The 12,220-nt window shown below is 49.0% G+C and overlaps 1 protein-coding gene across 1 annotated transcript in view; it reads left to right on the top strand.

Annotated features, from left to right (window-relative positions):
• Positions 1-3,864: 3,864 nt before the first annotated feature.
• Positions 3,865-12,220, top strand: part of SLC12A8 (solute carrier family 12 member 8) — a 49,674-nt gene continuing 41,318 nt past the window's right edge. The window contains exons 1-4 of the mRNA XM_010172046.1: positions 3,865-3,933; positions 4,706-4,852; positions 7,798-7,989; positions 11,383-11,614. Of these exons, the coding sequence (XP_010170348.1) occupies positions 3,865-3,933; positions 4,706-4,852; positions 7,798-7,989; positions 11,383-11,614 (640 nt within the window). The remainder of the gene's footprint in view (positions 3,934-4,705; positions 4,853-7,797; positions 7,990-11,382; positions 11,615-12,220) is intronic.

Here is a 12,220-nt window from a genome sequence, read left to right as displayed (position 1 = left end):
GAGCAGGTACCGGCTGCGTTTTCCGGGAAGGGGTGGGCCCGGCAGCCCCGGGGGGGGCCCGGCAGTGTGGGCAGCGCCGCGGCCGCCGCAAAACCGGAGCGTCTGACCGCACTGGAGATCAAAGCTGCCGGGCGAGCCCGGGCGTGTTCCCCCCGCTCGTGTTCCGCAGCTGCGGGGAGACGTGAAACCATAAAGAGCTGCGGGACGGTCCTGGCTGTCGCGGTAACTGGATGACGGGGAATAACCCGCGCTCCTTTGCGTGGCGTTACCTTTGCTGCTGGCTGCTTTTATTTCCCTTTAATTCCTGCCTTCCTCAGAGTCCCCTAAATTAGGTGTTTTGAAGAACTTGACCTGGAGAGGAGTTGAGGGGATTTATTAAAACTAAAGTGGTGTTGGCTGCTGGGTCCCTTGAGGGAGGGAGGCTTGGAAGTACCTCCTCTGGCAGGGATGGAGGCTTCGGAGGTCGTGGGACCACACGCAGTTGTGCTTGGGAAGGCGCTAACCTTTCCTCTTCCAAACCAGCCAGCTGCTGAGTAGCTCAGAGCAGCGACCCTTAACCCAGAAATGGCTTTAATGTGACGATTAATAAAATATTATTGCTTTGAAAGGATGTGGAGGGCACGGAAATTTCATCTGTAGGAATCTGGTTTTGTAATGAAATATGGAAGTGTCGCAGGAAAAGGAGACGTGCCTTTCTAATGTTTCTGCGAGGAGGTTTGCTAATGCTCTTCTGCTCTCTTGAGTGCTAAATGATATGGAAAGATTAAACCAACTATTCTTTAATTTATAGACTGGTTAGTGTCTTTGGCAGAAATTTTAGGAAAAGTAATATCAATTAACTTTCAAGTTAGAGGCTCGCTTGTATTAGAGGAAAATTGTGCCTGTTTGGGTTTTTTTTAGCAGACTGGTGTGTGTAAGAGAAAAAGCTTCTGCTGGGTTGGTGACCCAGATAGATAATACCACCCAAAAACATCTCTGTGCTGCGTACCAACTTAGAAACCATGGTAGAGGAAGGCTCCTGCCCCAAGGACGTTCTGCTTCCAGACCCTCAGTAGGCACATCTTGCACGGATGGGGACGTGGCTGTGCCTGCAGCGCCTGTCCTGGCATGTTTGTTCTGCCCTCGCTTCTGTGCTTCACACCCGCTCCCGTGTTTGCTTCGGTTACCGCGTAGGGCCGAACGGATCCACACAATGAGGAGGGATGTAAACAATTGCAGAATTGAGTCGGTTGGAAACGCTGCAAAGGAGCAATAGTGGAGAGGCAATTTCCTGTGGTTGTGGAGGAGAAAGCTCTTACACCCAGGCGAGGGGGAGCGGGGGCTGAGCGGGAAGGGCACAGCGCAGGAGAGGGTTCTCATGCTGAGGAGAAGGAAGGAAATTATGTGCTAAGAGGGTTGAACTTCCCTCCCTGGAAGTGTTTAAGACCAGGCTGGATGAGGCTTTGAGCAACCTGGTCTAGTGGAAGGTGTCCCTGCTGATGGCAGGGGGGTTGGAAATGGATGATCTTTAAGGTCCCTTCCAATCCAAACCATTCTATGATTATATGAAATGTCAAGGAGGGTAATGTTTCCTGCAAGGTGAGCTCCAGGTGTGAAATGTGTGCGTGGAGCCCTTCTCTGTATTTTGCAAGGTTCAGATGGATAACGTGGGTGCATCAGACCTACCTGTGCTGTGACACACCGGGCACGCTGAGTGAGTGGCTTCAGGCTCCGTTGGTGGAGTGGTTTTGGAGAGCCAGGGGCTGCAGGGCTCTTCCTACATCCAGCTGGAACTGCTGTGAAAGAGTTTGGATGGTCACAGTGAATCCTTTACTGAGTGAAATCTCTGGTAAGGAAGAGCTGGCTTGGGGAATCTTTGGAGAATATGGCTCTTCAATTGTAGTCTTGTATCACATCATGTATTTTCTTCCTTTTTTTTTTTATTATCATGGCTATTTGCATAAAAACACAAGCTTTGTTTCGTTAGAGTCATTTACTCCTGCTGCTTTTGCCCCGCTTGAAGCCCCAGTCTCCCCGTAACAGCAGCCATGTGTGATATTGTGAAGGATTATTTGCTTCAAAAAAAAAGGAGAGGGAGCAGCAGGCAATCAGTGAACCCTTATGGCTTTGGTGCTGCTTAACTGGCCACGTGGACAAGGTGAAGAAAAACCTCCCGTGCTGGCCAATGTACCCCAGCTGCAGGAGACCTTCTGCAGCTGAAACACTGTGGTGGAGCAGCAGCAGCCTTGGTTGTGTATTATTTGGTACTTAAAAGTAAAACAATAAAGGCAGGATGGTGAAAGTGCTGGTCTGGACCCAGCTGATCTGGGTGCAGACCTTGATGGAGAAATTCTGAGTGACCCAAAGTAGATTCTGTATGTCTCTGTCCCTGTCCAACAGGAAAAGCACATTTTTCTTGATTGTCTTGTCTTTGTAGCTTGCAAGCTTGAGGAGTCAGAGATTCCTACACTATGCTCATGGTAAATTTGGTCTCTGGTCTCAAGAACGGTGTCCAGCCATTAGTACAAGCCATGTATGACCATGGTTGGTTCTTATAAGCATGTGAACTCAGCTGGTCAGGAAGCTGTCTGTCCCAGGAGAGGCAATGATCCAGACAAACTGCCCTCTTCACAGCTGTGGTGCATGTCTTGCTCCCCTCTGGCTGCAGCCCTCTTTGTCTTACTGAGGCATGGTGTAGCTGTGCTGAGGAATGGCCAGAAAGGCTCTGTTGGCAATTGGCATGGGAGACTGTGGGCAACTCCTTGGTGGCCATCAGAAAGCTATTTGGGGAAACTTAAGACTTGCAGCCAGCTGGCAGGAGGTGTATAAAAGCAGCTCTCCACAGTTAGAGGGAGAACTTTATATAAAAACCACCACAATGAGGAGAGGAACCAGCAATTTCAAGGCAGAGAAATGCTTATGCTAGCTGTACCCTTCTGTAAAGGTGGGTTGTCCTTGAAATAAAGCTTGATGCTGATTTCTTGGTATGTACATGGTGTTGAATTAAGCCTGACCCGCTGCCAGAGTCTTCCTGTGGCAGGTACATATCTGAAGTCAGGCCACTACAGACAAGATGACTGTACCTCCAAGGGTGGGTATGGCCATGGAAAAAGGCTCCTGTACATCAGTGCAGGGGTTGTGGCTGAAAGCATCAGGAATGAGAGTGTGGGTCTGAGTTGGTGGACACCTTCATCTGCTCCAGTTCCATCTCTGTGTTGTACTGAAGAGGGACAGAGATGGCTAATGAGGTTGCTTGTCAGGGGAGAGGTTATGTTGGCAGGACTCTTAGTCTGCAGAAGATGGTATCAAGGCTGTGAAGTGATTAGTGGTGCTGGGAAGTGAGTGGTCCGTATGTCCCATGTCCCCAGGGCATGGGGCTGTGGAGTGAAATTACTGGACACCAGATGTAAAACCAGCAAAAGGAAATACTTTTCCTAGACAGCACGCAGTGAAGCTGTGGAGCTAGTGCTGCAGGGTGCTGGGGACACCAGGGGTGTGGATAGACTCAGAAAAGGCCACCAAGGGCCGTAAATGTAGGGCTGATGAGAGAGCCTGTGCCACGGGCAGGCTTGGGGAGGGTGCTGGGGGACTATTGCTCTCTGCTTGCTCTGGTGTCACTCTGTGGGTCAGCATCTGCTATGAGCCGCTGTTGGCTCCATCTGGGTAATAGCCTTGTGCTTCTGCAGACTAAGAAAGCAACATCAGTGTCTTCTGTCTTTCCTGCTTTCACAGTAAGTGCAATAAATCATGAATCTTCTACAACGGAGAATCCAGCACTGCAGGAATTTGACCAAGGAGAAGAGCTGACCTTCTGCTCGGATCAGCCTCACCTGTTGTACTGTTACAGCTGCTCGTTGGGCAGGTAGAGGCAAGGCGAGGGATACGATGTTCACTCTGAATGGTGCCAGGAGTGAGGGATATGTCCAAGAACTGTTCCATCAGGAAGCACAGCAGGTATGTTGGAGAACCATTTCCCTTCACAGTCCAAGTTTCCATCTCTAGTGGTCTCTGCACCTCCTCCTAGTCACCTGGCAGCTAATAGGACTGAAGTAACAAGACCACCCTTCTTTCTGCTACATAAACCTGAGGGGCTTTATTTAGAAGGAGAAAGAGGGAACTTGGTTTCCATAGCTGCAGTTTCCCTGGAGTTTCAGCTCTCGGTTCCAGCAGCTCTGAGATTCACTGGCACTTTGAGTACCCATATCTCCTCTAGACACATAGTGTCCTTATCCCCAGATCGGTCAGAGATGGCTTTGTGTGATGGGTAGGCCATCTCAACCTACTCTCAGTCCCAGTCTGTCCAGCCTGGTCTGTCATCTCACCTAAGAGAGTTCTCCAGTGTGCTGTGGACCTTGCCTGTCTTGAGGTGCTGGCAGGGGCAGAAGGAGAAGCACAATGTATAGCTGCAGGCTCTGTAAGAGACCCTTGGATGGAGGTTTTGTTTCATGTAACATCATCAACAGGGTTAATTCGCTGAGGCTGAGTAGGATTCTGTTGCTGCTTATGCGACAAGAATGTAAGTCGAGTATGACAGAGAACCCCCTCTTCCAGAGCCCAAGAGTCCCAGCAGCTCTTCTGCTCCTTCATCTTGGAGACAGCTTGCAGCAAAGTGGTGTCTTAGCAGCTGTTGGTGGCCATCCCACTGTTGGTGGCTGGTTGTTGTACCACTTCTGCAGCCTGCTTGTAAAGCCTGAGAGGTGAAACTGAAGGCTTTGCTTTCCTCTAGGTATCTCAAACACAGCCCAAGCCCTGGTGGAAGATCCAGCTGTTTGTATGGGAGCCAGTGCTTTTTGGAACATGGGATGGCGTCTTCACCTCCTGCATGATCAACATTTTTGGAGTGGTTCTTTTCCTGAGGACAGGATGGCTTGTGGTGAGTGAGCCCTGACTTGGCTGAACATGCGAATAGGCATTTTACTCCTCACCTCCTTACCTCGTATCTCCATCACCGCCCAGGTGTTTTGGATTCTGGGCTGCTCATTATAGGCAGTAAGCTGGTTATGGCCTCTGGTATTTTGTAGCATTTCAAAAAGTTCCACTAAAATGGAAAGTTGGAGTGGTCTTCATAAGCAGTTTCCTATTTTAGCTTTAGGGAAGAAAAAGGAAAACACAACAACCAACCTTGACAATGAACAGGGACACCCTTGTGTTGCTGAAATGAAATAACTGCTTTTCAGGTAAAGCATATTGCCACAGTTCCAGCTGCTCAGCCATCCTCCTCATGCCACTGAAGCAGGTCTCTTCCAAATATGTCAATACTGGAATCCCCGATGTCTTGAATGGTGATCCTTGTCATTGCTATCAAAGGGACTTCCAGAATAGTATCTCACTAAGGATCAGAGCCTGGAAGAGTCTCTCTGCTGCAAAATGTTGTATTCTTCCTTAAAATTTCCCCTTAGAAGAAGGAAGGCTTCTCGAGGGATGGGTGGAATTTGGGCTTTGGGTGGAGTTCGTGTCACAGGCACTAGTTCGTGTCACAGAGGCAGTGGACATCATCCAAAAGGAGCAGGAAGACACTTGCACTTTGTGTTGAAAATGACTTTGCTGGAGGCTTAGAGGGGAGCTGCAGTCGTGGTGGTGGTGAAGTCGGGATGATTTTCCGAGCTCCCTTTTCCTCCTGATCTTATTTCCGCCACGTCGCCTTTGAAACCGAGTTACTGCTGGAGCGAACACAAATAAAAACAAAGCCAGTAAATAAAAGAAAAACTGAAACAGCTGGAAGCTAGCATAAAAGGGAAGGGAGGAGAAGTTGGGGCTGGCAGAGAGCTCCCCTGGCAGAGGACAGTCATATGTCGAGCCATTTGCAGAGTCAGGCTTTTGCTATAAATTTCCAGAGTGGGGCTGGTAAAGCTTTGTGGTCTTGGTGAAATGTTCAGCAGCTATTGTACCTCTGGCTAACCCCTTCCAGCACGCATGCATAAATAGGCAGCAGTGTCTAATGGGGGCTTTTTCTTCCCACTTTCTCTGCTTGCTATTGTTGCTGTGAGTCGCTTTCCTCTGTGGTTGTTGTGTTAACCCTTTCTTCCCTGGGAACCATTGGATTGCCCATTAACTAACTGCTGCCATAGCCTGGTGCCGCCACCAGTTTCTGGAAAAGCCCAAGGCTATGTGTATGTTTGTCTATGTATGCTGGGTTTGGTGGGGTTTTTTTGTTGTTTTGTTTTGTTTTTTTTAACTGAAGCTGTGGTATTTATTAACCCTTTTAACCTCAGGCTAAGCTGTTGAAGAAAAAGAGCAATTGTCCTTTTTAAAAAAGGAGTATCAGGTTGTAGTGGGCTGTGGTGCTGACCCAGCCAGCAGCTGCAGTTATAACAAACCTTGTTTTTTACTGACCAGATAAAGCCCCTGTCAAAGGCAGCGGGATGCTGAACCAAAATAGGATTTTATGATGATAGCAACATCCTGACATCCTGGATATGTTTCTGTTGTTTCACAAAAAAAAATAAAATAAAAAAAAATAATCTGGGATTTCAACCAACCCTAAAGCTGAGAAGCAGCCTTTTAGCGTTGGTGATAAACAAACCCCGTCAAGGCTAGCCTGACCTCAGAAATGAGCATTGCTGGAGCAAGGGTGGGATGTGGACATGGCCTGTAAGAGGAGTGAAGGCAGGGGAAGGGAAGCCAGACGTTGGCAAAGCACTGGGCACTGGAGATTTTTGATCGCACAGTTGGAATCACTGTGCACTGGGCTGAGCGATTTGTCAGCAAAGGAAGGTGGGCTGGAGCACGAGGGAAAACTTTTGACCCTGGAAAATAAATTATAGGGATGTGCGAGAAGATTGGAAGATCTTGAGCTCAGAAGAGTTGCTTGAATTCTTTTGGAGGTACTAAGTGCCTTTTTTTTTTCTGAAAATCTGACCTAAATGGGAAACTGAATCCTCAAAAATAGAGGTGAGCTGGACCTTAAAGCTGCCAACAGGGACCTGCAGCCGGGTTTCTTCAGAGGCTTTTGCTCCTCATGCCCAGTGAGACCATGGCTGGTGCAGCAGCTCCTCCTGGAGCCCTCCCTCCACCCCAAGCATAAAGGTTTGGGGTGGGTTTTTTTGTTTTGTTTTGTTTTTGTTTGTTTTTTTTCAGTGGGGCTGAGTCCTCTGCACAAAACTCCGCTGAGTACAGGGAGAGCGAGAGCCGCTCAGTGTACGTCGTGCAGATAAGGGCCAGCGTGCCCTGGTTTGTGAGAGTGAGAGTGTTATTTATCTTCCATGCCGTGTTGCCTTTGGGGTTTTGTTCTTTGGTATCTCATTGTTTGGGAGGATCAGAGCTTTTAAGGTTAAATGTTCTGAAAAATTAAAATGCGAGCTTGATGCTGTTAATAAATCAGCTGGTGCAAATCCCAGAGGTCCAATTTTGAAACTACTTTTTGTTATGAAAGTTTTTGTGTTGTTGGTTTTTTGTTTGGTTGGGTTTTTTTAAGCATGTCATTCTAAAACATGCAAATAGACCGTGATACCCTGCCCCTGGTGTTTGAATCATTGTTTGACCTCATTCTTTTTAAACCAGGGGACAAAATCAGTGAATCATGGAGCAGCCCAGTGACTGAGCAGAACCTGATCATGCTAAGGTCTGTCCAGCCCCAGGATGAGGCAGGTCTTCCTCAAAGGGGCGTTAATAGGATCTGTAATTTTGGCAATGAATTATGTTAATTAGATAAGTAGAGGGTGTGTGTTTTGTCTTTTAATCTGTGATGACTCCAGATTCTTTGATCACTAGTGACTAGGAACAGATGGATCCTTTTTCTGTCTAGACTAATCTTCATGGTGGATTGGATCTTTATTTAGATGGCATTTTTGTTTGTTTGTTTGTTTTTTTTCATTCCAGGGAAACACTGGCATTGTAATGGGCATGTTTCTGGTGTCCTTTGTCATCCTGGTTGCCCTGGTGACAGTCTTATCTGGAATTGGGGTGTGTGAGAAGTGCAGCATCGGAAGTGGAGGAGTTTACTCTATGATTTCTACTGTCCTTGGAGGTCAAGTAGGGGGGACCATTGGCATCCTTTATATTTTTGGACAGGTAATTAACAACAACAACAAGAAGTTACTTAAAGAAAATGTAGAAACTTTGCAATGCAGATATTAATCTTGTACCTTCCTACCACAAGAAGTAATGCCCCAAGTAAAATCCCAGTAATGCTTCAGTATGTTGGACATCTTGGAAGAGCACCATGGGGATCATTCAGCCCTGATGTGATCCTCAAGAGCCAAGCCTATGCATGACAATATGCTGCCTGGCATGGGTCGCAGTGGTGAGCCCAGCGAGGGGCTGTGGGCTGGCAAGTTGGCTGTGATGTGCTCCCTGTGCCCTCAGGGACTGGGCAAACCTTGGCTGCTGCTCTGTGGGAGCCAACGGGAGCAGAGCTGGTATGGGAGGAGAGCTGGGCAGTGATGAGGGCCACAGCTAATTGACTTCTTGGAATCCAAAAGCCACAGTTCTGAGTTTTCTGAAAGGCCCCAAGGAGCCGTCATAGTGGTGAAGCACCGAAATACACAAGTAGTAAACACAAAGAATGGAAAGTAATCTCTTAAACCTGCAGTAACTTAACCCCCTCCCCCCATAAAGATGTTATGAATGGTAGAAAATGTGCTGAGCAGAGAAGCATTTTTATTGAGGTTTGTTTTTAACTGACTGGCTTGCAGCAATCTCCGAAAACCCTTAAAAATCCCCAAACCAAAAATAATCCCCTCTTCTCCTTTCACTCTAGATTAAAAGCAAGTGTCCATAAAATACAAACTGGGCGCAGTTACAAGCCAAGATATGGAAATGGGCCACACATGAGAATCCTTCCTGTCACATTTTCCACTCTCGCTCTCCGAGCGGACCCCGTCTGGGAAAGCAATCAGGTTGCAGCCTGTCCTGAGGGTCGTAAAAGCTGGGCTGCAACAGCCCCCTGCGCATGGGGGGCTGCGGGGTGGGAGCTGGCAGCTTGCTCAGGAACGCTTTGCCTGCTCCCAAAAGCTGATGCCTTTCCCTTCTCTTTGGCTGCACTTTCTGCCCAACATGCTTTGCATCAGCTGCAGGCTGCTCCCCTGCTAGAAGATGCACACAGGGTGCTGTAACCTCCATCATGAGGTGAGTCCAGCCAGAAGCGGGGATATTCCCTGTTCCTTGGTCTGACTGGAACGAGTAGGGAATGACTGGTCATGTGCTGCTGATGCTGTGGGAGATGAGAGGTTGCTCAGTGCCCTTGGGGCTGCTGCAGAGACAGGTCGTACTGCATCAGCCAAGGTGAGCTGAGATGTGGTTTGGCTTTGCTGTCCTCCTGGGATGCTCCAGCTTAATCAGACTGCCCTAAGTGGTCCAACACGTCTGCCAGATCCTACGGAGACTGGCACATGTTTGGTCACTGCAGCTCTAGCCATGAGGCTGGGGTTTGGTGCATCTTCTCTGCAGTTTCCTTTCCTGGAGTGGTTCGCAGTAAGACCTGTCTGTGCAAGCAGAGGTCTTCCAGGGTCCAGCCCTAAAATCCCAAAAGCAAAGATAAGTGGCAGTGCTTGTCTGGGTGTTGAAAAGCAATTCTGTTCCTCACCCAGCAACGTGTGCAGAAATCGTAAAGGACAGATTTCTGTATGTTTCAGCCTTGAACTCAGTTCTGATTTCAAGACGAGCAGTTCAGGAGGAAGCAGCCCATGTCGCAGTGCCACGGGGTCTCTGGCTGCTGCTGTGTGTGGAGCAGCGGGATGTCTGTGGGCAGCTGGCTCCTCCGTTCTGCTGATGGTGCTCGTGGTTTGTCAGAGAAAAGGCTTCAAGGAGACTTGCAGTGCTGACACTGTTGGAGTTTCTCTCCGCTCTGCTCCTCTCAGAGTGTCCTTGCGTGTTGTTCTTGGCATGAAAAGAAAGAAAACTTACTTAGTCCAGAAAACAACTCCTTCAAAAAATTCTGTTGGTCAGGTCCAGGGAGTTGGGGTTAGGTGATACTGCTTGCTGTCTCCAGAGCTGTTCTTCATGTGAGAGGCAAGAACTGCACTTGGTAACTTGTTTATTGGAGTTAGATTCTGATTGAGGTTTTTGAGTTCAGGTCTCAAGTACAGTTTTTGTGGGTGCCCCAAGCAGAACTGTGCTGGTGCGGGGTGTTGTCCTCTGCTAGGTCAGGAAGGACCTGTTTTCTGGAGAAAGCGCCCGTGCAGGACATGCGTGGTCCACTCAGTGGTGGTGTAAGCCATGCTAAACACAAGTAAACAGGAATACATCCACTTCTTTGGGGACTATCTTGCAGAGTGTGTGACTTCTCTGGTGGTGACATTCACGGTGGGGCTACCAGCAAGGAGAAAGAGAGACTTTCAGGGTGTAGTTCACCTGATCTGTGCTAGGTGTCTGCCTATGGGGAAAGTGAATCCTTCTCCAGGATCTCCATGTTGTAAGTGTCTGAGTCCAAACAGGTGAATCCCACACACCTTCCTTGCTGAAAACCACGTGTGAACCCACAGCTTCTGGTATGGGTCAGGTCACTCTGCACACCCTCAGTGGAGCAGTGCTGGGTTGGTCTAAGGGGGATCTGCAGCAAAGGAGAGGTCTGCTCTGACTCTTGCTGGCTTGGGGTTTTCTCCCTTCCAGTCATGTGGGAGCTGTGCTGCACATCCCTCATCCATGGATGGGGATAGTGGGGTTGCAGGACCCAAGGTCACCTCACCAGTGCTGGCGTGCAGCTTTGTGCCCCGACCTGGTTTGCCAGGGATGCCGTGCACTGGAAGAGTTTGTTGCTTACACATCAGTTAGTCAGAAACTCTGGAGGGAAATGTCCTGGTATTGGGATTGCTGCCCCTCAGTGGGGTTTGAGGCCTGAACCTGTTCTGCAGATGTCCCATCCTGCAGACTCAGCCACCCAGGGCAGAGCACGTGGCTTGTTCTGCAGCAAGACTAAGCAGCAGCTTTCCAGGAGCTCAGGGGACATGGCTTGCACAATGCACTCTCCTCAAAAGTACAGGCTCCATTCCAGCAACGAGATGGGGAGCTGGTAAAACATCAAACTTTACATCCAAGCCAAACACCAAGTTAAAAATAAACCCTGGGAGGCAACAAAGGGGGAAGCAAACTGCCACTCGACAGGCAGGTGTTGAACTGGGACCCTTTTCTTTAGAGAAACAGAAGAAAGGAAGAAGCTTAGAAGCTGATTCAAACCACAGTGTGGTTTCTCCTGGAGCATTAATAGAGGGTGAATTTTAAAGGCAGTGGAAAGATGCTGGCCCTAGCACCCAGCCTGCTCCCTTTACCCAGGCAGTAGGTGTGCTGCCCTGTGCTGTCTTGCAGCAATAAGGTTCAGTCCTTGTAGACCAGAGTAACATTAAAGATTGTATTGTGACAGCAAATGTCTGTCTGTCTGTCTGAACAGAGACCCCCAGCCCGGTATGGGGGCTGTGGATGGGGATCCCTTGTTCTCCCATGGGGCACTCACAGAGCTCTGTCCTTCAGTGTGTTGCAGGTGCCATGTATATCACTGGCTTTGCGGAGTCCATCGCGGATGTGCTGAGCCTCAGCAACATCTGGGCGGTGCGTGGGGTCTCCCTGGCTGTCCTACTGGGTCTGCTGGGGATCAACCTGGCAGGGGTGAAGTGGATCATCAGGCTCCAGCTCCTGCTACTCTTCCTGCTGGCTGTCTCAACGCTGGACTTTGTCATCGGGTCCTTCACACACCTTGATCCAGGTAAAATTGGGGGTTCATCATGTTGGGGTCAGCAGGTGGGGTTTTCTCAGGTGTCTTTGTGAAGTTGCACATCTGGGCAGAGGTGGAGTTCAGTACTTCCACATGTGCCTCCTGGCCTTTGGTACCCATCTTTTAGAGGCAACCTGTAATTTTTAAGGAATAACTATTTCCAGAGCACGACTGAAAATGCCTCACTAATTTGAGTGTTTAACCTCAGGAATCGATCTCTTACTGTGTGTTTTTGTTACACTTGAGTTGCACCTGGAGGTTTTCTAACAAGAGAGTGGCTGCATTTGTGGTCGCTGTTTGTAGCCTTCTGCTGTCTAACTCCATGTTAAGCATTGTGCCCATAAAAATTGAGGACTGGGACTTTGATTTATGGAGATTTTCTCCCCAGAGGCCCCCGAGGTCACTTAGATCCCAGACATGGTGAGCTGTGCCACCAGCCCTGACCGTGGGCTGCACACTGCTGGATTTGCTGCCCAGGGCTGTGTTGGGGAGATGAGGAGGGAGCTGGGTGTGCTGGGCTAGGTGACTGCTGGGGTTTTGAAGAGCCGTGGGTTCAAGTCTTCTCCATTAACCTTCCCCAGCCTGACTTTAGCCTGC

The sequence above is a fragment of the Antrostomus carolinensis genome, unplaced genomic scaffold (assembly GCF_000700745.2).
Source record: "Antrostomus carolinensis isolate BGI_N321 unplaced genomic scaffold, ASM70074v2 scaffold5227, whole genome shotgun sequence".
NCBI lineage: Eukaryota > Metazoa > Chordata > Aves > Caprimulgiformes > Caprimulgidae > Antrostomus > Antrostomus carolinensis.
This window is presented reverse-complemented; position numbering and strand designations above follow the sequence as displayed.